General features: G+C 42.3%; 1 protein-coding gene across 1 annotated transcript in view; it reads left to right on the top strand.

Annotated features, from left to right (window-relative positions):
* dntt (deoxynucleotidyltransferase, terminal) overlaps nt 1-22,743 on the top strand; it is a 91,138-nt gene that overhangs the window by 33,652 nt on the left and 34,743 nt on the right. The window contains exons 6-7 of the mRNA XM_072709612.1: nt 279-402; nt 8,324-8,456. Of these exons, the coding sequence (XP_072565713.1) occupies nt 279-402; nt 8,324-8,456 (257 nt within the window). The remainder of the gene's footprint in view (nt 1-278; nt 403-8,323; nt 8,457-22,743) is intronic.

Raw genomic sequence — 22,743 nt, 5'->3', positions numbered from 1 at the left:
GTTATCCAGCGCTTGATTTCACAAAGGCAGTTAATTTACAAGGTCAGAGGCATAAACATGAAATGAAATTTTATATATATAAACATTGTGTAAATTGGAGTAAAAGAGATTTCAATGTACTGAGCACCAAAGACTAAGTACAACTTATTTGGTTTTCTTCAGGTTTGTCAGGTCTGCGATGTTAATTATGAAGCCTTCCGCTTGGCAATTCATGACATAGAGGAGGTCTAGATTGAAGATTAGAGGAGGTCATTAACAGTGATGTGTTTTTATTGCAGTTGTTTACAAGTGTGTTTGGAATTGGCCTGAAAACTGCAGAGAAATGGTACCGGAAAGGATTACGCACGTTTGAGGAAGTTCATGCTGACAACAGCGTCATTTTGAACAGGAGACAGGAAGCAGGTAAAAAAAAGAATATGCTACTGTAAATCCACGGTGCATGCAATAGTGTAACAAAGCATTTCAACATAAATTCACTTTTTGGAGGTTGTCTGTAGCTTTAATTTCCTGGAATAACACTTTTACTTCAAATACATTATTTCACTGAAAGAAAACTCAGAGATTAGCGCCCTGTTAACAAGAAACATAAGATAACTTATCTGGTGGCAAAATATGCAGGCGCCTCTACAGAGAACAATCAGGGCCTAGAAACAGACTTTGCTTGGTGATATTACCAGTCCTTGGTGATATTACCAGTCCTAGCAGAGTCCTGAAGAGTGTCGTCTCCAGGAGCCGCTGGGAATGCTGTATATTTAACACAGTCGCTCAAGGGTGTATTTCACAGGCCAGGCTCTGAGAAGCGCAACCTTCAAGTGCCACGTCGGCCCCCTTAACCTCTACACTACCTGCTCTACTCAGGCAACTGTGCTTAGTCGAATTTTCAACATTTTTTTTTTACTGAAATGTTTCTTGCTGCATGTTATATCTCTAAACTAACACCAGTCTTCTTACCGATATTTCAAGGTTTATGGTTTTTTTTTGTATTCACACTTCTCTTGCATTCTATAAGTACAATGTTTATCTGTGTCTTTTAACCATATCTTTGTACATCTTGGCCAAATGATCTATATATACTGCACTGGCACTTGTTGCACTGGTTTCCTAAGGAAATTCCAGCTTCATTCCATTAAGGGCATAACTTTGGTTTGAACACTGGAGGGGTTGAGGTTGTATTAGCTGGTTACAACCACCCCACCCCCCCCCCCCAATTTATGCCCATGCATCCCACAGTCCAAAGAATTAGGGAAATTTGCATCCCTAACCTGCCCATAGTGTGTGTATGTTCTGTGATTGACTGCCACATCCATGGGGTACCCCTGAGATTCATAGATTCATATCAGTCTTTTTCATAGAAACACAGTTTTTCCTTTCATTTCCAGAATTGACACTCATTTTCATAAACAGCTTTAACAACTTCTGCCATCCTCAGAAACTGAGAATACATTTTCCCCCACACTAAAATCTCCCAGCAAAATCATTAGAAATGTACACAGAGGGATTTGTATTTAAAATGGACTGGCGCTTCATAAGACCGCAGGGCCTGAGTCAATGATGGTTAATCCAGAGGAGGCAGGTAAAGCTAGACTGGTTAATGACTTGGATTAACGCTTCTTATTATGAGGGAGCAAAACAGCATGAAGAATCTGAGATGTCAGTAAGTGAGGACAGAATTTAATAAGGTACACTGCTGCCATATTGTTGGAGATAATTAATACTATCTGCACTCTAAACCAGGGACAACCTTATGGGAATGAAAAAATGCATCCACGTTGCCCCAGTGTTGTATGCTTTGTATGGTCATAATCTCCAAATAAAATGAGTAGGATTCAGAGTTAATATAATGCATTGTTGTTGTAAGGTTTATAGTTGTAATTACTTTAATATTTCAAAATATGACAGTTTAAGAAAAAGAAAGACTGTCCAGAAATTACTATTTGGCCTGTTTATCTTGTCGAAAAGCAGATTAGAATTAAGAGCAGTGTTGGGGTTCAAATCCTACCCCCAGAAGCCTATGTGGAGTGCATGTGGAGTGAGTTCCTTCCCACAGATCAAAGATAAGTAGTCTGGCTAATTTGTGTCTCTCAGCTGATAGAGACTTTGGGTATGTGTCCTGCCATGGGCTGCCATGCCATCCTTGTGTCCCGTGCTGCCTCAGAGAAATTTCAGCCCATCCCCCCCCCCAACCGGGATTAGAACGAGGGTGGGCAATCTAATCCGGAAAGGGCCATTCTGTATGTGGGTTTTCACTGCATCTCCCTAATTAGATTACTAATTAGAAGACTAATTGGCTGAAGAGTCCTCTTTCCTGGGTTTGAACAGCTGACCTAAAGGTCAAAACGTGCACACTGGCCCTTTGCGGATGAGATATACATATATCTTATCTGCATATATATGTACTGTATGTATGTATGTATTATATATATACATACACACACACACACACACACACACACACACACACACATATATATATATATATGTATATATCCAAATCTGATTACTCTCAGACTGTACAATGCCCCCGCATATTTTTTATGGCAATATTTTATCCATGTTATTTCAGCAATTTGATTTCATACCGTAAATTTTAGTTGTAAGGGGCATTAATAAAACAAAAGATCAAACAGTTTTTGGTTTTGATTACGCCTGTGTGTTTCGGCTCAGCCCACAGCATTAAATATTCCTCACTGGGAGACGGGCAGGAGCCCCGCCATCTCTTATTAAAACCACACAAATGCTCAGAACTAGCACTTGTTCAATCAAAATGATGGCTGAGGTGGACCCTCAGCTGTAAAAAAGGGCTTGGAAGATGCTGCCATTCACCTCCAAGGCTGACTTTGAGAAATTAAAGAAATACATCAGAGCTCCCGCAACGCTAACCGTGTTTACATCAAGTTACTGAACAGCTTGAAGGCTTCAAGGGAACAAATAGCTTTAATCCTACAATGAGTTTTAAGAAAAATGCTTTGTCAAATGGAATGTCATTGAACTTCTAGAAATAAACTTTTGAGAGTTTCTTTGACTTGGATTCCAATTTTGTGCAGAGCGCGCACATATAAGATCCACTTGTTTTAACCATATTACTCCAAGTTGTTTGCATAAAAGTGGAAAACACAATAAAGAGGGGAAATATGACGGATGCAGTTTAAGATGTCCTTCTCCAGTGTTTCAAAATGTTTTCTCAACTTTATGTTTCAGGAGTATTTTGCATAAATCTATAGTCTATATTCTCTTTATTATGCTCATCATCATTATATTTTACTGAATTTATACCTTTAATATTATGAAAAGGATGGATGAATGGATGAATAGTGTTGCATCGCTTACCAGATGGACAGTGGATAGTATTTTACAGTTCATGCTTGTCACGCCCCGCTCCGTCCGCTCCCGATGTGTGCCACGCCCACCTCATTACCTTCTGTTTCGCCCTAATTGTTCCCACCTGTAGCTCGTTCTGTTACCTAGTCTTGTGTATTTAGTCCGAGTCTCAGTCTGTATTCCCGAGATCTGTCATCGTTGTATGGTCCGTCGTTGTCTGCACCTGTCCTTTTGCCTCGAATAAACCCTTCACTGGACCTTTTGGCTTCATTCGCCTGCTTCCGTGCTCGCGTTCCATCCCGAAGCTGACAGAATGACAGATCTCCGCAAGAAAGGATCCCCCCTAGCCGAGGAAGAGTACCTCGGCTTGGTAGACGAGGTCCTATACTGGCTGGCCCAACCCGAGATCCGAGAGGATCCCGCAGCACTCCGGTTAGCTCACCGAAGCCGGGATATCCTGGAGAGGATATCTGTCCCCGGCGACGCGCACCACGCGGACGTGGTGCGCGAAAGCCTCCAGCAGCTTCGGGAGGTAGCGGCTGCAGCCCTGCAAAGGCAGGTGGAGCGGGACAGCGGGCTGATGTACCGCTCACCACCCGCTGATGCGACCCCACTGCTGCCTTCCGGATCCAGAAGGAGAAAGAAGAGGCGAAAGGGAAAGGCTGAAGAAGCCGCCCCAACTCTCTTCTTGGGAGCGTGCTCCCTTCGCCCCGCCTGGGAGGACGCCTGGGTGATAGGTGGGCCCCAAGACGCGGAGGACCTGCCTGCTTTGGGGACTGGGGATGCCTGGCCAGAGCGCTGTCCTGGGAGAGGGAACAGCGCTGTTAGAGACGCCAGTCCCCGGGTCCCTAAAGCGAGAAAAGGGAGGGCGCATACGCGCTCAGCACCCCTCCTTCCTGCACCGGACCGGTTCGGTCCGGACCTGCCGGCGGTTGATGCCGCCGCTCTGCCCGCGGCACCGCCGGCTGCTGACGTCTCCTCTCTGCCAGCGACGTCGCCTGCTGCAGCTGCCGCCTCCCTGCCTGCGGCACCGCTTGCTGCAGCTTCCGCCGATCGGCCAGCAGCACTACCTCTCCGGTCTGCTGCCTCCGTCGATCCGCCTGCGGCTGCGCTGCCTGCTGCCTCCGCCGATCCGCCTGCGGCTGCGCTGCCTGCTGCCTCCGCCGATCCGCCTGCGGCGGCGCTGCCTGCTGCCTCCGCCGATCCGCCCGCGGCTGCGCTGCCTGCTGCCGTCGCCGATCTGCCTGCGGCTGCGCTGCCTGCTGCCGCCGCCGATCTGCCTGCGGCTGCGCTACCTGCTGCCGCCGCCGATCCGCCCGCGGCTGCGCTGCCTGCTGCCGCCGCCGATCTGCCTGCGGCTGCGCTGCCTGCTGCCGCCGCCGATCTGCCTGCGGCTGCGCTGCCTGCTGCCGCCGCCGATCTGCCCGCGGCTGAGCTGCCTGCAGCCCCACCTGCTGCAGCCGCCGCGATGCCGGCAGCACCGCTCGACCCGCCAGTCCTGCCTGTCTTCCCTGCTGCAGCTGCCGCCGCTCTGCCTGCGGCGCCGCCTGTTGCAGCTTCCGCCGCTTCGTCAGCGGCACCGCCCGTCCTGCCTGTCTTTCCTGCTGCAGCTGCCACCGCTCTACCTGCGGCACCGCCTGCTGCAGCTTCCGCCGCCTTGTCAGCGGCACCTCCTGACCTGCCTGACCCGTCTGTCCCATTGGACCCGCTTGCCCTGCCTGGCTTGCCTACAGTCCCGGTGGCTAGCCACGGGGTGACAGCGCCCGCCGGGGTGTCCCTCTCTGGCGCGCCCGGAGTGCGCGCCTTTGGGGGGGGGTTCTGCCCCGCGGCAGCGCCCCCTGCTGGCCGCGGGAGGGCAGCGCCCAACCTGCCAGCATCTGAACTGCCTGTCCTGCCGGCATCTGAACTGTTTGTCCTGCCGGCACCTGAACTGCCTGTCCTGCCGGCATCTGACCTACCTGTCCTACCGGCACATGAACTGCCTCAGGTTGCCGCGGTTACGCCCCCTGCTGCCCGCGTGCTGGTGGCGCGCAATGAAGCGCCCCCTGCGGGCCGCACACCCGAGCCCGATTCACCTGACCTGCTCGTCTCGCCTGTCCAGCCGGCCCAGCCCTGCTCGCCTGTCCAGCCGGCCTTCGTTCCAGTCCTGCCCACGGCGCCGCCTGAGGCCGCCGTTCCGGTCCTGCCCGTGGCCCCGCCTGAGGCCGCCGCTCTGCCTGCGGCCACACCTGAGGCTCCGGCTGCCCCGCCTGTTGCCTCTTTAGAGGCCAAGACACTTGTTTGTCCAGACCTGACCTCCCTTGAGACTCCCTCGCCCTTACCCCGGCCAGACCAGCACCGCCCAGGACCCCGCCTGTCAGTGTCCCGTAAGGGACGGGGACACAGGCGTCGGGCCTGGGTCCCGCCCGCCATGCCCCCTGGCTCGCCCGTTCGGCCCCTAGCTCTGGCTCGGTGGCTGCCTGCGGGTCCTGCGCCTCGGGGTCGGCGGTCGCCGCCGGGCCCCCCCCTGGTCCCTGGGTGCCGGTCCTCGGTCCCGCCTCCGGCTCCCGGTCGGCCGCCTCCGGGCCCCCCTGCTCCGGCTTGGCGTCGGACGGCGCCTTCGCCGGCTGCGGCTGCGCCTCCGCCTGCCGCGGCTTCCCCCTCCTGCCTGCCTTCCCTGGTGTTCCCTCCTGCTCCCTCCTGGTCCCCTCCGTCACTCCCTCGTCCCGTCCCCTTGGTCCCTGGGTGGTCCCCTCCTGCTCCCTTCTCCCTCTCCCCTGCGGCCCTTCCGGCCGCTGCCCGTCGCCCGCCTGGGCCTTTTCGTGCTCCCCTTGTTCCTCCTCCCTTGCCGTTCGTCCCGCCTGTTTCTCCCTCTGGTCCCTTTGTCCCTCCTTTTGGCACCCCTGGCCCTTTCGTGTCGCCTGTGGGTGTTCCCCCTGTGTCTCCCTTCTGGGTCTGTCTCTCCGCCTTCCCTGTTCTCTGTCAGGTCCTGTCCTTCGTTTCGTCCCTGTTCGTCTTTTGCGTCTCCGTCCTGTTCCCTGGGTTTGGTTGACGTTCTGTTTTATCTTTCAGGTCCTGTTCCCTCGTCCCGTCCGTCGCCTCCTCCCTGGCGCGCCCGGTGTGCGCGCCTTTGGGGGGGGGTTATGTCACGCCCCGCTCCGTCCGCTCCCGATGTGTGCCACGCCCACCTCATTACCTTCTGTTTCGCCCTAATTGTTCCCACCTGTAGCTCGTTCTGTTACCTAGTCTTGTGTATTTAGTCCGAGTCTCAGTCTGTATTCCCGAGATCTGTCATCGTTGTATGGTCCGTCGTTGTCTGCACCTGTCCTTTTGCCTCGAATAAACCCTTCACTGGACCTTTTGGCTTCATTCGCCTGCTTCCGTGCTCGCGTTCCATCCCGAAGCTGACAATGCTTATGTGGTAATAACTTTTTTTGGCACTACTTTGGTAGAACTTCTAAATGTACCCCAGCTCACCTATCTATCTGGACACACGAGACTGTAAGAGTAAATAAGGAGCAGAGTTCTATAGGTTACTGCAGTGGGTCCCTAAATCGCAACCACTGTGTGAAAATTTTAGCATCCTGTCCTCTGTGGCACTGGTTCTAAGTCTTAATAATAACAATAAATTTTGCATAAATGCGTGTTTATTTAATCAATAAATATCTTTCCGATCCTACATTAAAGAGAATTCTAGCTTCTGAGCCTACACTACATATTCATATTGTTTATGGTGTGTAATTCTATCTGTGAAGGGAGTTTTCTATTTTCAGTTTATATATGTATAATTTTTATTTGTGTTTAATAATATTTATGTGCAATATTTACTGCTCAACCTCATAAAAATGTCAAAATAAAAAAGTGCATTAAAGTGTAATTTTCCTGTAAAACTGTGGCTTCAAGCCTACAGGCCTGTGGCTTTGCTTCCTATTTTAACTGTGTGTTTGTGCCTGCGTCAAATGGGGACCAAATGTCCCCACGATGTGATAAAAACTTGATATTTTGAAGTTGTGGGGACCGTTTTTTTGGTCTCCACAATGGGAAATTCAATTGTATTAAAATCTGTGACTGCAATCAAAAAACTAAAAATGCCAAGTCTTGCATTTTGTTTGGTTACTAATTTATAAAGTTAAGGCTGGGTAGGGATTAAGGTTATCATTAGGGTTTTTCTCATAGAAATGAATGGACAGTCTCCACAAAGATATGAATATCTTTGAAATGTGTGTGTGCGTGTATGTGTGTCTGCATGCGTGTGTGTGTGTGTGTGTGCATATATATATACCTGTATGTGTGTGCATGTGTGTGTGTGTGCGAGCGGGTTTACCTATCCTTATGGGGACATAACGTGATAAATATCCGTTTTTTTTCCCTTACTTTCCTGGTCCCCATAAGGGAAAACTCTATTTTATAAAAATCGGTGACTGCTATGAAAAAACTAAAAATGCAAAAACTCTTGTATTTTGTTTGGTTACTTATGGTTATGGTTAGGGCAGGGTAGGGGTTAAGGTTGTCATAGTTAGCGTTAGCATTTTTCCCATTGAAATGAATGAGCGGTCCCTATAAGGATATGTTTACCCTACATGTGTGTATGTGTGTATGTGTGTGTGTGCGTTCTCGTGTTAGCATAAGTTTCTCTGGGGCCACTGGTTCATTCCCACAGTCTAGCGTGGTTTAGCTGGATTGGTGTCTCCAAACTGCCCTTGGTGTGTGATTATGTGCGTGACCCTGACAGGCTGGCATTTGGTCCAGGGTGTTTCCAGCCTCGTCTCCTATACTTCCTGGGATTGGCTTGAGGCTCATTGTAATACTGTGTTAGATTAGTGGATGTGGAAAATAGATGGAGGGAGCTGAAGTAGTGAAATGAAGTATTTGAGCGTTTATTGCGGATTCTCAGGGTGAGCTGATTTCATTGAATGGAACATTAAGCATTTATCGTTATTAAACAATTTGTTTTGGAATCAAGAAGTTCATAACAAATGATGAGCAATGTTTGTGAATTTCACCTTGCATTCCTGTGTGTTGCTAGGCTTCCGTTACTATGACGACATTTTGAAGGGCATCAGTAAAGCTGAAGCAGAGGCCCTGGCAGGGATCATCGAGGAGGCCGTTCACATGATTGTTCCAGAAGCTACTGTAACTCTCACTGGTGGATTCCGCAGGTAACTAACACCCGTTGTTTATAAAGGTTATGAATTAACAAAAGCCAAAGTGTATTGTTAAGGAATTCCAGTACAATTTACTACATAGTGCAAAACTGATCTATTTGATACAAATACCTTGCATTATTGTTATATAGTAAGTTTGCTTAGATGTACAGCATTTGATTTTTGTCTTTTTATTAATACAGCTGATTTTTACATTGTAACTTTAGATAACCAGTAAACAAATAGGCTTGCTGTAAACCACCCCCCCACCACACTTTTATTTGAATTTGCCCATAGGGGAGTAACACTGTGATTTATGCACCTTCAGTTTCACACCCCCTGAACTGGGGATTTTAATCTTCTGCCCACTCAGTGTGTGTATAAAGTTTGCATAAATTTCTCATGGCAACAGAAATGATCTGGAAAATGTAAAGATCTCATTGCATTCCCTAAAGAGCACTATATGTCTGGCTTTTAAATTTATATGTATCTATTAAAAAATTCAATATTCGCAAAAAGGCATTACAATCAACGGACATAGATGATGGTCTGGGCTGATTAATTATATAACTGAATCTCAGGATTTTTTTGTAGAAAACTGAGTGATTGACTCTGTGGCACTTTGCAAGTTGTTAGTTCAGCTGTGACTGACAACAGTGGACAGTCTCAGTGGTTGGTGCAGTAGTGAATAATTCAGGATTCGTCTGTCAAGTCGCATTGGTGTTTTATTGTTACTGAGGAAGAGGAAACTACGCTGCTGTTTATATGAAAGGCAGTCAGTTTTGCTGCCGACACAGCAGTTGTAGACAGAATAAAGGGGAAATGGTTTTTAAGATTACGATTAAGATAAACTTTATTTATTCCTTGGGGATGTTCTTGTGCACACAGCAGCAAGTAAATAGAGGACAGACGAACATATACCTATATTGTGGAAAACAGCCAAAATGCAAAGACAGAACACATAGTGTGATGAAGTGAGCATGGTGCAAAAAAAAAAAGTTCACAGTACACAAATGAAATATCCTGAAAACAGAATATTGGAGCAATAAAGATAAGAAGAAGAATAAATTAGCAATAGAAAAATACCTCCGCCTTGTTCCAGAACCACATTTCAAACAGAGTACCACAATTAAAAAATGGGATAGGAAGTCTGTTTGAGCACTGTTTTCTGTTTTTTTTTTTTGGGGGGGGGGGAATTTTGCACAACTAAGCACTGACTGGAGGGGGATCAGAAAGGGTCAGCTGTGGGTTTCTCTGTTGAGAAATTTCAGTAATTCTTAGTAATGTGTCAAATATATCAGTTTTGCACTATGTAGTAAATTGTACTGAAATTCCTTAACTTCTTTCTAATCTGTACATTATTTTTTAATCACTGTAATGGTTCAAGAACAAGGACAGTTTCTATTTTCTTAAACTTTATCAAATTAGTGTTAGATTACATTCAATTTTAAATATGTTTTCTCCTGCATATATTCTAATATTTTTTTCTAATGAGGCCTAGAAATGAAAAGATTAAGATTTAAGTTTATAATCTTAAATCAACACATTAATTGTTGTAGATCATTTGTTGAAATGAAAGCTCTTCAGAAAATTGGTGCCTTCCTATATACGGATTGATCAATTACGCTTTTTCATCACTCAGTCAGTGACAATGTACCTGCAGTTATTTCCAGTTACTGTCCTACAAAGTTAAGTGGTAAGTGACAGAGTCTGACTTTTACAGCTCCAGTTGAGTCTACAAAGTAATTCCTTGATCCATTTACTTAGAAGAACTTACACATAATAATGTTATCCCCATTACAACCTCAAGATTTACCTTAGGTGCCTAACAAATTACTGTACCTTTGGCTACACTGCTAAATTGTGTTTTAAAACACAACGCACGTAAATATAATCAGATTTTCTTACATTAAACCTATGAAACAGAATGTCAGATAAAAATACTTATCATTTAGCATACTAATGGACTCTCACAAATGTAGGCTGTGTTATCTGATAACTCTTGACTCTTAGTGTCTTATGAAGACTTGAAAGGCATACCTTATGAAAGGTGTTTGCTTTTCTACGTGTGTTCCCGAAACAATTTCTTAAGAAGTTCTTAGGAAGTTCTTAAGCGCGACATTACCAGGTGTCGGAACACCTGATTGGTTGACATCAATGGCTCAAGAATTGATTATTTCCTCCATGCAGCAACTGCTTGACTGCTACTTGTGAGAAAGTGCTGTTCTTTCTAAATATAACACTGCAGGAATCCTTCAAAATATTGCATTAATCAGAACTGGGGAGAACCTAAAATAAAATACAAAATTAACAAAATTAATCCTGAATTAACAAACGAAATGTGATTTTCAGGTAATGGGTGCACAAAACCGCTTCCCCAGATTCTAGTATCACACCATTTTATTTTTATTTGTTCTATAAAACAGGTCATTAATGCTGAGCAATGGCATAATAGATCTCATACTGTCATGGGCGTCGCTGCCATTAAATCTCCCCCTCACATTTCATAATTATTCGTTTGGACCCCCCCACATTTAACATAAAATATTAGTTCACCCAGCGCTGTTTCTATTGCTTCGCAAAAGAATCCATTCCACTTGATGGATATGAGAATACACATACCACTGAAAGGCCACTCCAGGTTTTCCAGGTTACCTACAACAACTCACCACACACTAGTGAAGTGAATCGTCAGTGCAGGCCATAGACAGTAAAGGTGCAGGCCGCTCGATACTGGAGGAGGTAACATCAGCTCCATTGCCATCTCACAATGTCCAACTTTTGCTAAAACCTTATTCTTTTGTTATATGCCCTCAAAAATTAACCCTAGGCCACGTTAAAGTAATGTTCAACTAAACAATGAAATATTAGGAGTATATTAGGACCCCCCTGCCAGTGTGTACCCCCCCCCCCCCCCCCCCCCACACATTTAAAATGCTTCTGATGCCCCTGCATACTGTCATAACATAAGAGAATGTCCAATGTGCTACATTGAATATTAAGGACAATTCCAGGGTGTTTTTTGTGGAAAACATATTAGACTTTTATGTAAATGAACCTGCAGTATTGACTCTTATCAACCTCATGAACCAAAGTTTACATTGCATGTGTAAACTTTGTTACAGATTAGTTTAGATATGTAAACACATTAGATATATAAAACATGCAGATATACTGTAACTTTGGCACATTAGAGAGGTGTGTGTCTTGAAGGGGCATCGGAAATAGGGGGACCCCGGCAAACCCACCCTTCCTTCCCAATAAATAAATAAATACATAATCAACAGCACATTCCTCATCTTATATTATGAATCCGCGCGTTACTGAGGTCAGATCGCTGCGCATGCAGAGCGCGAGGATGAAACATATACCTAACGAAGATTGTAGTCATGTATCAGGCAGAATCATTTTATTCTATATCAGTTGTACGGGAGATATATTTAATTAAGGACGTTTTAGGAACCACGTCGCAACGTTAAGGTACAACTTAAGGTAGAACTTACAAATGATGTAGCATTAAGAAGGCCTTTGGGAACCCGGCCCTGAGCTTTAACACAGAATATTTGCATGAAAACAATACAGTATATGATGACAAAAGTTTTTTTTTTCTTAATAGAATTTTGCTTCATTCACTTTCAACCTCAAACTTTTAAACTTTAAATTTTTAAGTTACCTTGGCCAAGTGTCTGTTATACATCATATGGATAAAAGTATTGGGACATCTGGCCATTATACATTCTAAATCCATAGGCATCAGTATGGAGCAGCTCCCCCCTTTGCAGCTATAACAGCTGCCACTTTTCTGGGAAGGATTTCCACAAGATTTTGGAGTGTGTCTGTGGGACTTTTGCCCATTCAACCAGAAGAGCATTTGTGAGGTCAGGTACTGATGATGGACATGAAGGCCTGGATCGCAAACTCTGTTCTAGTTCATCCCAGAGGTGTTCAGTGGTGATGAGGACAGGGTTCTATGCAGGCCAGTCAAGCTCTTCCATGCCAAACTCACCCAACCCTCTATGGACCTTGATTTGTGCACTGGGGCACAGTCATGCTGGAACAGAAAAGGACCTTCCTCAAACTGTTCCCACAAAGTTAGAAACACAGAATTATTCAAAATGTTTTAGAATGCATAAGGATTAAAAGTTCCCTTCCCTGGAACTAAGGGGTCTAGCCCAACCCCTGAAAAACAACCCCATTCCGTTATCCCCCCTCCACTAAACTTTACAGTTGGCACAGTGCAGTCATGGAAGGTAACGTTCTCCTGGCATCTGCCAAACCCAGACTTGTCCATGTGCGATTTGTTTTTTCATGGAGCACGTTTCCACTGCTCCAGTGTCCAGTGACAGCGTGCTTTTCACGACTTTATCCAACACTTGGCACTGCGTTTGGTGATGTGAAGCTTGCATGCTGCTTGGTTATGGACGCCCATTCCATGAAGCTCCCAGTGCGTGTTTGTGCTGGGTTTAATGCCAGAGGAAGTTTGTAATGAGCACTGGCGACTTTTACACAGTATGTGCCTCTGCGCTTGGTGACCCCACTCCGTTAATTTACATGGTCTGCATCTTCGTGGCTGAGTTTCTGTTGTTCCTAAACACTTCCACATTGCAATAATACCACTTTCAGTCTAGCATGGAATATCTAGCAGGGAAAAAAAAATCACAAACTTACTGATTGCAAAGGTGGCATCCTATGACAGTATCATGCTTGAATTAGGACTGTAACATGCAGTTATCTAGAGCTTGTGCATCTCTGAAGTTAAACTACTGTACAGAACTCGCCAAAATGAACAGGATTGTATAGCAAACCTGTAGTACTGTACATGAATCATTCTTGCTGTATTGCTGTATTGCAGTCAGTATTCAATGGAAAAAAATTAGATGCTGGGCACAATATATTATCAAACACTTGACAAAACTTTACTTGAGGGGGCACAACTAACTTAGTAATTCAGTTACTCCTCAAGTACAAATCATGAACAAATATAGTAGCATAGCTGCATGAAATACATGAGCAATTTTGACTGATTAATGATGAATGAACATGTGATCAGTACATAACACTTAGTACATTAAGAGTGTACTGCTACATTATTTGTGTCCCCTCAAGTAAAGTGTTACCAAAAATTCAATATACAAAAAAATCAAGATACAAAAATAAACATTTAGTATTCCAAAACAAATGTAACACTGATTTGTTGTCTTGCCAACCAGCATGACTTGGGAATAAAGTATAAAGTGCCGAGTAAATGTGTCAGACAAATTCAGTTCTGTATCATTGCAACAAGCCTCTTGCATTGAAGGCAAAGTAAGGATTTAAATGTCAAAGGGAGACTAATTTGCAGAGGCTGTCTCTGGCTTGCTCTGGTTGTACATAGACTTGGGTGATGTTGTCTCAAAAGAGTTAGCATGATGGATGTGTTTCCAGTAACATTTTAAATTCTGCGTTAAAAAGCCAACAGACAGTCTTGGTCTTTTCAACTACTCTCTTCAATGTTAGTGTAATGTATTGGAAAACCAAAATGTTCCCAAACCACCAATTATGACTGACTGTACCCAGCTTTAGCTGAAACCAACAATTAGCATAAAGTTTCCATTGATGAGCATCTACTTGTGAATTCAGGTTCTGCTTGTGTCAAGCAATATATTGATTGATTTCATTGGGGTGTACCCTGAAAATACCAAATGACACACGACCAATAAGTATACCCTGACAGTCCAACTATGTACAGTAGCTTATGGGCTATTTTTGTTAGTCATTTTCTAGTTTTGTTTTTCAAGTCAGCATGGAACTCAAATTACATCGACATTTGAGGTAGAGTAAATCAAAATATGGCTACTTTTGAGGTCAAAATACATTTTATTAAAACAAAACCTGTGCAGTTATCTAAATTGTTTTGCATTGTAATATTGAGATCAAGACCATGTGACATGTTGCATTGTTCTGGATTGTGTAAATATATGAATTGTGTTTAACTGAAGGATGTTGCCATAGACACCGATTCATGAGAAACAAGACCAGCTGCGCGCAGTAAAGTGGAATGTGTCATTATTCGATGGGCAGTTATGCAGAATCAACTGTAGTGCAAATTTTAAACAATGTCAGAAAAGATTAAAGCTTAAAGATTAAATGGATACTTCTAGCCAAGTTATAAAGTATCATTATCAATATGATATTAGTGACTATGGGTACTGGAGTTACAGAGTGATATGAAGAGACAGACATTATTTATGAGTTAAAAAATGTATGAGTTATACTATAATGAAATGGAAGGGAAAGTTATATTCTTCTATCGGGTGGTGGCATCCTAAATTCAAGGTATGTCAACCATTTTAATTTTTACGGAATAATTCTAGCCCAAAAACTACATTAATAATTTAATACTATCCATCCAGTTTCCATATTATTTTTCTAATGCATGGTCTGATGAGCCCACAACCTATCACATGAAAAACAGCGTGGACCACCCTGGATGGGATGTCAATCACACAGCAGGACTCACGGCAAGGGCAATCTGGAAATTCCTGTTGGCATGTTTTTGGGGGGAAACCACAGACACTAACTGATTTCCACAGTCAACGCCCAGAGACACATAAAAACTAGTGATGAAAATGCTAAAAAGCATGATTAAAATAATTGTGTACGTTTGGTTTATCTTAGCTGATGCCTTTATTCAAAGCGACATATATTTTCAGAGGACGCAGGGTCAGCATGGAGCTGTTGGGGGGTTAAGAGCCTTGTTCTGGGGTCCAACGGTAAAACCAGTCTGCCAACCCGGCCACCTTCCCATCCCAGGCGCTGTGTCCTAACATGCTGAGCCACACACCATTATTCTATTACAATTATCTGAGTGTGTGTACGACCAGAGCAAGGCAGAAACAGCCTCTGCAAGTTAGTCTCCACATGACATTGAACAACCCCAACTTTGCCTTCAATGCAAGAAGCCTCTTGAAATGATACACACTTACATTTACTCTGGACTTTTTACTTTATTCCCAAGTCATTCCGCTGCAAGACAATGAATCAGCATTACGTTTGTTTTGGAATGCTAAACATCTATTTTGTATTTTCAAAAGTTCGGCATTCTGGTCATTGCTATTCGTGTTCGTTGTAAGAGATTACAGTGATGCATTCTGCATATGATAGAGTCGTTATGTTTAACTGCTCAATAATTATATCATCTCAAGTAAATCATGATGTTTTATCAGACATCTGAAGAATGTAGCTTGCATAACTATGGGAATATGAGAAGCCATAGACTAGAGGGTTCAGTTTAGATTGACAGTTATCAATACATTATAGTCCCCTTTGATCATTAATTAACTATATTGATCAATATGAGTTTAAGTGTAAAGAAATGTATGCAGTATAGTGTAAGCATAAGATATGTAACATATGTTTTGGACAGTGATCACTGGCAGTAAGCGTTTGCTCAAAATATACTTTTTTTGAGAAATAATGATGAAAAGTGCTGGGAAGATAGCTGTAGCTTTGAATCAATGTTCAATTAGTTTCCACAAAGCTACATAAAAGAGCCGTTCAACTTTTGTTCCTTTGAGTCTGAGCGTATGTAAGATTTTGTGCCAGCCCCCATCAAGCAATCATTTATGCTTTATAGAGCAGGCCATTTCTGTAATCTAATTAGAAAAATAAAACTCCAACAACTTCTAATATCATTTATGTTTACAAAAGTATCTCATGTATTTTCTAGAGTGAACTTGACGTTGGTAATGAAATTAATATTTTATGAGGATATTTGTCCGCATCACAATCTAACGGTGTCACATACAAAAATAGATGCTGGATAATATTGTGTGTGTGTGTGTGTGGGGGGGGGGGGGGGGGGGGGAGAGTGGTCATGGTTCATCACAGGATGATGAGTCAGGTTTTAATATCAGCATTGTTTTGGTATTTAAGCACAAGGGTTTGTTGTGTGTTCTGGCTATAAATCAGACTGAGCCAGACTGGAAGTGAAAAAGGGAAGCTGCCTGCCTATTAATCTTTTTTTGACTGCAGAAGCAGCATTTTTTTGGAGTTTTGTTCCTATTCCTTTCATTCTGGGGGGAAAGAAAAGCTCTGGTGTACAGCTTCTGTTTCCTGGGCTTCTGAGCCTCTCACATCTTGTTATGTCTGAGAGCGTGTTGTAGACATCCTGAGAATGGCTGAAATGAGACGCTCTCTCAGTTTACTCATGTATTGTTCCCAGTCATCATATAGATTGATCTTCCTTATCTGGAGCGCTGGCAGATCTGCCAAAAGCCCCATTCCCTCCCCTGCTTCTAGCTGTAACCCTTCTGTTACCTAATAATATTTTTCTTTTGTGCTGATAACAGAATAAAAAAAAAAAGTTTACCCCCACTTTCATCCCCATCACAGTGTCACATGGCTTTGTTTGCTGTAATGCCTGAAGCAATTCATGTACAGAAGATCTGGCAGCTTATTTCACTCAGGAACATAGCAAACTCAGGTAACCCCCAGTTCACAGCTTTGATACAGTAGCAATTCTGACCCAGTTCCAGTAGCAAAATGTTCACTGTTGAACTTTAGATTGTAAAGAGCGCAGTACTTTTATACAAATATATATGTCTTTATTTTTTTTGTTCATGTGTAGGGTAGCATGGTGACCTCACACCACCAAAAATTTGCAGCTCAAATGCCACCTGTGTGTGTGGAATTCCATGTTCTTCCGGTGTTGTGACTGGGTAGCAGTTAGGGTTGTCATTGTTGGCATTAGGGTTTTTCCCATAGAAATGAATGGACGATCCTCTTGAAGAGATGGATAAAAATGTGTGTGTGTGTGTATGTGCTTGTTTGTTTGTACCATGTGATAGAGAAGCAGGATGCTCAGGATGTGGATATTTGTATGTATTTCTGCACGTTGCCTTTTGTAGATGACTGAGGAGAGGCTGGATGGCTTAGATTCTTCTCTGTTCAATGATAACTAATAAATGCTGTGGGTTTGCTGAATTACAATTACGTTCCATCTTTAACAGTGAACATATAATAGGGATTTGTTTTCTGGTTTTGGATAATAATTGATTGTCTGTAAATGATGACTTTGATAAAAAACAAATAATTAAAGCAACCCTTACAATTAAACTGTAAAGAAAGATGAGGGAAGAATATGTAATTCAGCACAGAGGAGCCACTGCAGTATAAAATCAGAGCTTAATGGAAAAGCAAGTAATCAGTTTTGCAGCACATATCAAGGAGTACATCGAACTCCATATGTTGTATGCATTGTCAGACTATTTAAAGTAATTTAATCTGGGTTGTTTTTTGGAGATTCATAATTAAGATGGTATTCTAATTAATTGCTATGCCTGTGACCTTATACTGGAAAACTGGACTAATGACAAATATGGATAACCATTATCTTAAACATCCATCTCTCCATCCGTCTGTCCGTCCATCTTATATATATGCTTATTTTATGCAGGGTCTGGAGCCTATTCTGGAAACTATGGGCACAAGGCAAGGAGTAACCCAGGACGGGGTGCAAACCCATACTGTACCTTAAACTTTAAAATGTATTTAAGCATTACAGTTGCTGTAAAAGACTGACACTCATTAAAGAACTGATTGGTTCAACCAGAAGATTAATAATGACATCAGATGTATAGTGCTGTGCAATACTTAGCCAGTCAAAAATTGTTTAATGGTATTTATCTCAATAGTAAGAATATATTTTCTCAGAAAAAAAACACAATTTAACCTTAGAATGAATGCATATTAACAGTAGCACAAAAAATAAACAAAAATTTCTTCTCTTCTCTAGTAATTTACTGATATCTTGGATGGGTAGATAAACATTATTTTGTTTCCCAAACCTCGCCTCAGGGGCACCAGCTAATTAATTAATTAACCTAATTAGTTATATTACTCAAAGAGGTATTGATATGCTAAATTGGTAAATTGGGTGGGGTAGTGTCCAAATAAAAAAATACACTGGTTTATTGGACATTTGCTGCTTACACTGAGGTAATTTTAGGAGTGATTTTGAAATGGCTAATCTGATACAGCTATACACCAACATGAAGATCATTTAAACATCATTTTCTTTCCTAAGACTTTTGCACAGTGCTGTAACTTCATCTTAAAAAGGGTTAAAAAAAGGGTCACAATCAGGACAAGGTTGGATTCAATGTGAATTTTTGGCATATGTTCATTTATGTTTTGTAAGATGTGAAACCAATTGTTGCTTTTTTAACTCCCCACGGAAGTCAGGGAGTAATAGCAACTATCTTTAAGAGTCATTATAAATGTAAGCAGTTGTCGCTCTCATCGTCATTCATCAGCTTTGAACTGAGCATGTTTGAGCTGTGTCGCTCTCGCACAGTGTTGTGTGCAGTGGTCTATTGGCCTCCCAAATACAATAAGGATTTTGTGAATGACTTTTCTGAATTTCTGGCTGGAATTATGCCTAAATATGATCACGTTTTTAATGTTGGAGATTTTAATGTCCATGTGTGCCTTGGCGCTGCACTGAACTCTCTGTGTTGGTCTTGGACTATAGATCCTCCTTTGCTCGTCTTTCCTGTGGGGTCCCACAGGGCTCAGTTTTAGGTCCTCTTCTCTTCTCCCTTTATTAGCTTCCACTGGGTTCCATACTTAGGAAGCATGACATCTCCTTCCACTGTTACCTGGACGATACTCAGATCTATGTACCTCTTAAAAAGAAGGATGCATGCTCTGTTAGATCGCTGCTTGAGTGTCTAGACTATATAAAGGCCTGGATGGCTATTCATTTTTTTAAAATTCAATGACAGTAAGACAGAAGTGTTGGTTTTTGGTAGCTCCACTTATGACCCCCACTGTAAATTTAGGTTCCTTGGAACAATATTGTAAACCAGTCATCACAAACCTAGGGGTTAAAGTGGACACCGACATTAAGTTTCACACTCAGATAAGGGCAGTTGTCAAGTCAATCTTGTTACAATTGAGGCAGCTGGCCAAAATAAAGCCAATTCTTTATTGACAGTAACCCACTCATTTATCACTACTCGTCTGCACTACTGTAACGCCCTCTATGTTGGGGTTAGCGGCTCCTCTATTGCTCACCTCCAGATCTCACCTGCACATCTTTTAACTGCCAAACGGAAATATGAGCATGTTTCCCCCATTTTAGCCTCACTCCACTGGCTGCCCATACATTTTAGGATTCAGTTTCAAATTCTGTTATTTGCTTTTAAAGCCCTGAATGGTCTTGCCCCGCCCTACCTCTCTGAGCAGCTTCACTCTCCCACCCGCTCTCTCAGGTCGACTGATCAGCTGCTCTTCAGGGTTCCTAAGTCGTAGCTGTGGAATGACCTGCCCTTTCACATTAGAGGGGCCTCTTCTCTGTCCATTTTTAAATCTCTTCTTACAACTCATCTCTTCTGCTTGGCCTTTCACACTTTGTGAGATATTGATTTTAATAGTAAATTTGATCTTAATCTTGGCCTTTTCTTTATTAATTTATTTAATTGATGGCCTCTTACTCACATTTTTTTTGAGAAATATGCCCAGGCATTGTATTATTCCACGTTGCTCAGGTTGTCTTTCAGCTTTCAGCTTTCAGCATGCACTTTTTGTGTCATGTCTAGAGGTTTCCTTGCTGCTAAGGCGCAACTCGTTTATGAAAATGTGCCGTGAACAGAGTCGCAGGGCCATGAAAAGCAGCATCATTGACTGTATCTGTAGAAATGCCCATTAGTCTGTATAAATTGAGCCAGACTCCAAATAACCACACTCATTTTGGAGAATGACAAATGCTAAGTAACAAACCTTGGCTGGTGGGCTATTACAGATAAGACAAGTCTGTGATGGTAAAAAGGCTTTTCTTGTATATTCTATCTTCCTGCTGAACGAGGCGCATTTAGCGAAACAGCACACAAGGTGGACTCAAACAGCTGACAGGCTGGGTTGGATATGTCCCACTTGGGACCAGTATCGTACACATAAACCTCTGATCCTTTAATGCTTCACTGCAAGCACATATTTAAGTATGTGGAATCTAGGAACTGATCGGTGAATTTGTTTACTGTTTATTTACAATACAAACTGAATGCCCATTCGCTTGCATGGCAGATATCTATCTCAGCCCACACATTTTCACTAGGCAATAGTGCACTGTAGCGGAAAATCCTGCAAATTAAAAATGCAAAAGTCAGCCAAAACAGAAGAATGAATTCACTCTCTGTGTTCATTAAATATCATTTCTTTTTTCTGATGTATGTGAACTTTGTACTTATCCTGAAATTGCCTGTCAAGGAAAGGACATTGTGCATCTCGGTCTATAACGATTCCACTGGATAATCACAATGTGTCTTGTATATATTCTTTTGTATGTATTCATGTATTCTTTTGATCTTTTCTTGACTATGTGGCTGCTATTGAAGGGTCCAAACAATAATGTAAACACTTCAGGCATATAGTAACTTTTCATTTGAACTACATTTAATATTATATTTTAATCATAATTTCCTAGCCTCGTCTTGTTTGCAATTTACTATAAAAATGTCTCAGATCAAACTAGAATAACAAAATTTTGTTCTTCTTTTTCATTTTTTCTTAATTTTGCTGTTGTTGTGAAGTGCCACTTATATTACAGAGTATGTCAGATGTTTTCCCATAATTACACTTGTTTGTCAGAATATTAATATTAAAAGACCCTGTGCCTGTACTTAGTCTTTTCTGACATTACTTATATGTCAAATCTACCAATTTTTCTATTTCCCTTAAATGTTTCTACATACCACCTGTTTAATACTGTATAATTAAACCAAACAAATTTTCAAGAAGTCGAAAATTAAAAAAAAAATCCACATACTGATGCATTCAGTTAGTAATTATATTAATCATTTATAATATACATTCAATAGAAAACAACATTTATCAGTGAATTTACATCCTGAGGTCCAGTTTGTGGCTTCCACTGTGATATATTTAGACTCCAAGTGTTGCAGTTACGGGAAATCTGTCTGGGTTAGTCTGCATGAACTGCTCTGCCAGGAAGTGATCTTGGCTGAATGCTCTCTGTGGCATAAATCTCAAATCTATTACTATGGCTTGTTGAGTTTTAAATGGTGGGCAGTTCATTTTAACACTATTAATTAGGCACGGGTATGATGACCTTTGAAGGTTCTCTACTGACTACACAAGTGGATTTTTTTCATCAAGCATGAAAAGTGAGAAGCAGAAAGAGTGTTTTAAAAGGGATCATTTGTTCTCATTTCTGTATGAGCTTTTAAAGCTTTTATTTATTCAGTGCCTTTTCAAAAGAATCTAACATGCATAGTAATAAGTATTTTTCACATTAATCCAGCTGACTGGTTGGCACTGCCTTGATTGACATCATAGGCATAGAGACAAGTTCCCTTCAGTGGATTAATGTAGTGCTGTGACTGCCCACCAGAGAATGGACTAGGGAGAGTTTCCATTTCATAACAATACTCACTATTTCTGCTTGGTTAGTGTGCTGTGTTCTGTAAGTACAGATTCATTTACCATTTACTGTATTCCATAAAGAGACTTAAAAAAATGCAATTTTTGTATGTAAAACTGTCATTAAATTGACTGGAAGAAAATTCTAAACAAATCAAAATGCTAAGTAAATCATTGCTGCAGCCTCTTTGAAGTATTGAGGGACATTGTGAATGAAAATAGCTCACATTAAGAACAGCTGAATGCTCAATAAGGTGGTTTGGTTCAGAGTATTCATCCATTCATCCATCCATCATTTGAGCACTTATCCTGGTCACAGGGTGAATGCAATCTATCCCAGGCAGCACAAAGCTTGAGATGTCAGACCATTACAGGACACATATATAATCATACACTACAACTCTCTTAGACACACCAATTAAATCGACTGCGTGCCTTTGGACTGCAGAAGAAAGCCCACATGACACAGGAAGAACATGCAAACTCCAAACACGCAGAACCGGATTGCAGCCCCACAACCTATAGGTGCTCAGCAACTGTGTCAAGCTCTGAGCCACCTTGTACCCACACATGAAGCTTGTTATGTCTGGTTTTTGTTGTTCAGTTTGATCTCAATTCAAGATTCAAGATTCAAGAGGTTTATTTGCCACATACACAGTTGTACACATACAACATATAGTGAAATGTAACCCTGGCAGCTGAGCATGATAAGAGAATGAGAACACAGAAAAAGAGAGTAAGATATAAAATATAAAGATAACAAAATTTAGGCATTTAAAGAATTTATGACACACAAACAACCCTACAAGTGTTTTAATGTTGTTTTGGTTATTAGGTTTTGTTTATGTAACGTATACATTTAAAGAAAATTACAGTCTCG

The sequence above is a fragment of the Paramormyrops kingsleyae genome, chromosome 3, assembly GCF_048594095.1.
Source record: "Paramormyrops kingsleyae isolate MSU_618 chromosome 3, PKINGS_0.4, whole genome shotgun sequence".
Lineage (NCBI taxonomy): Eukaryota > Metazoa > Chordata > Actinopteri > Osteoglossiformes > Mormyridae > Paramormyrops > Paramormyrops kingsleyae.
This window is presented reverse-complemented; position numbering and strand designations above follow the sequence as displayed.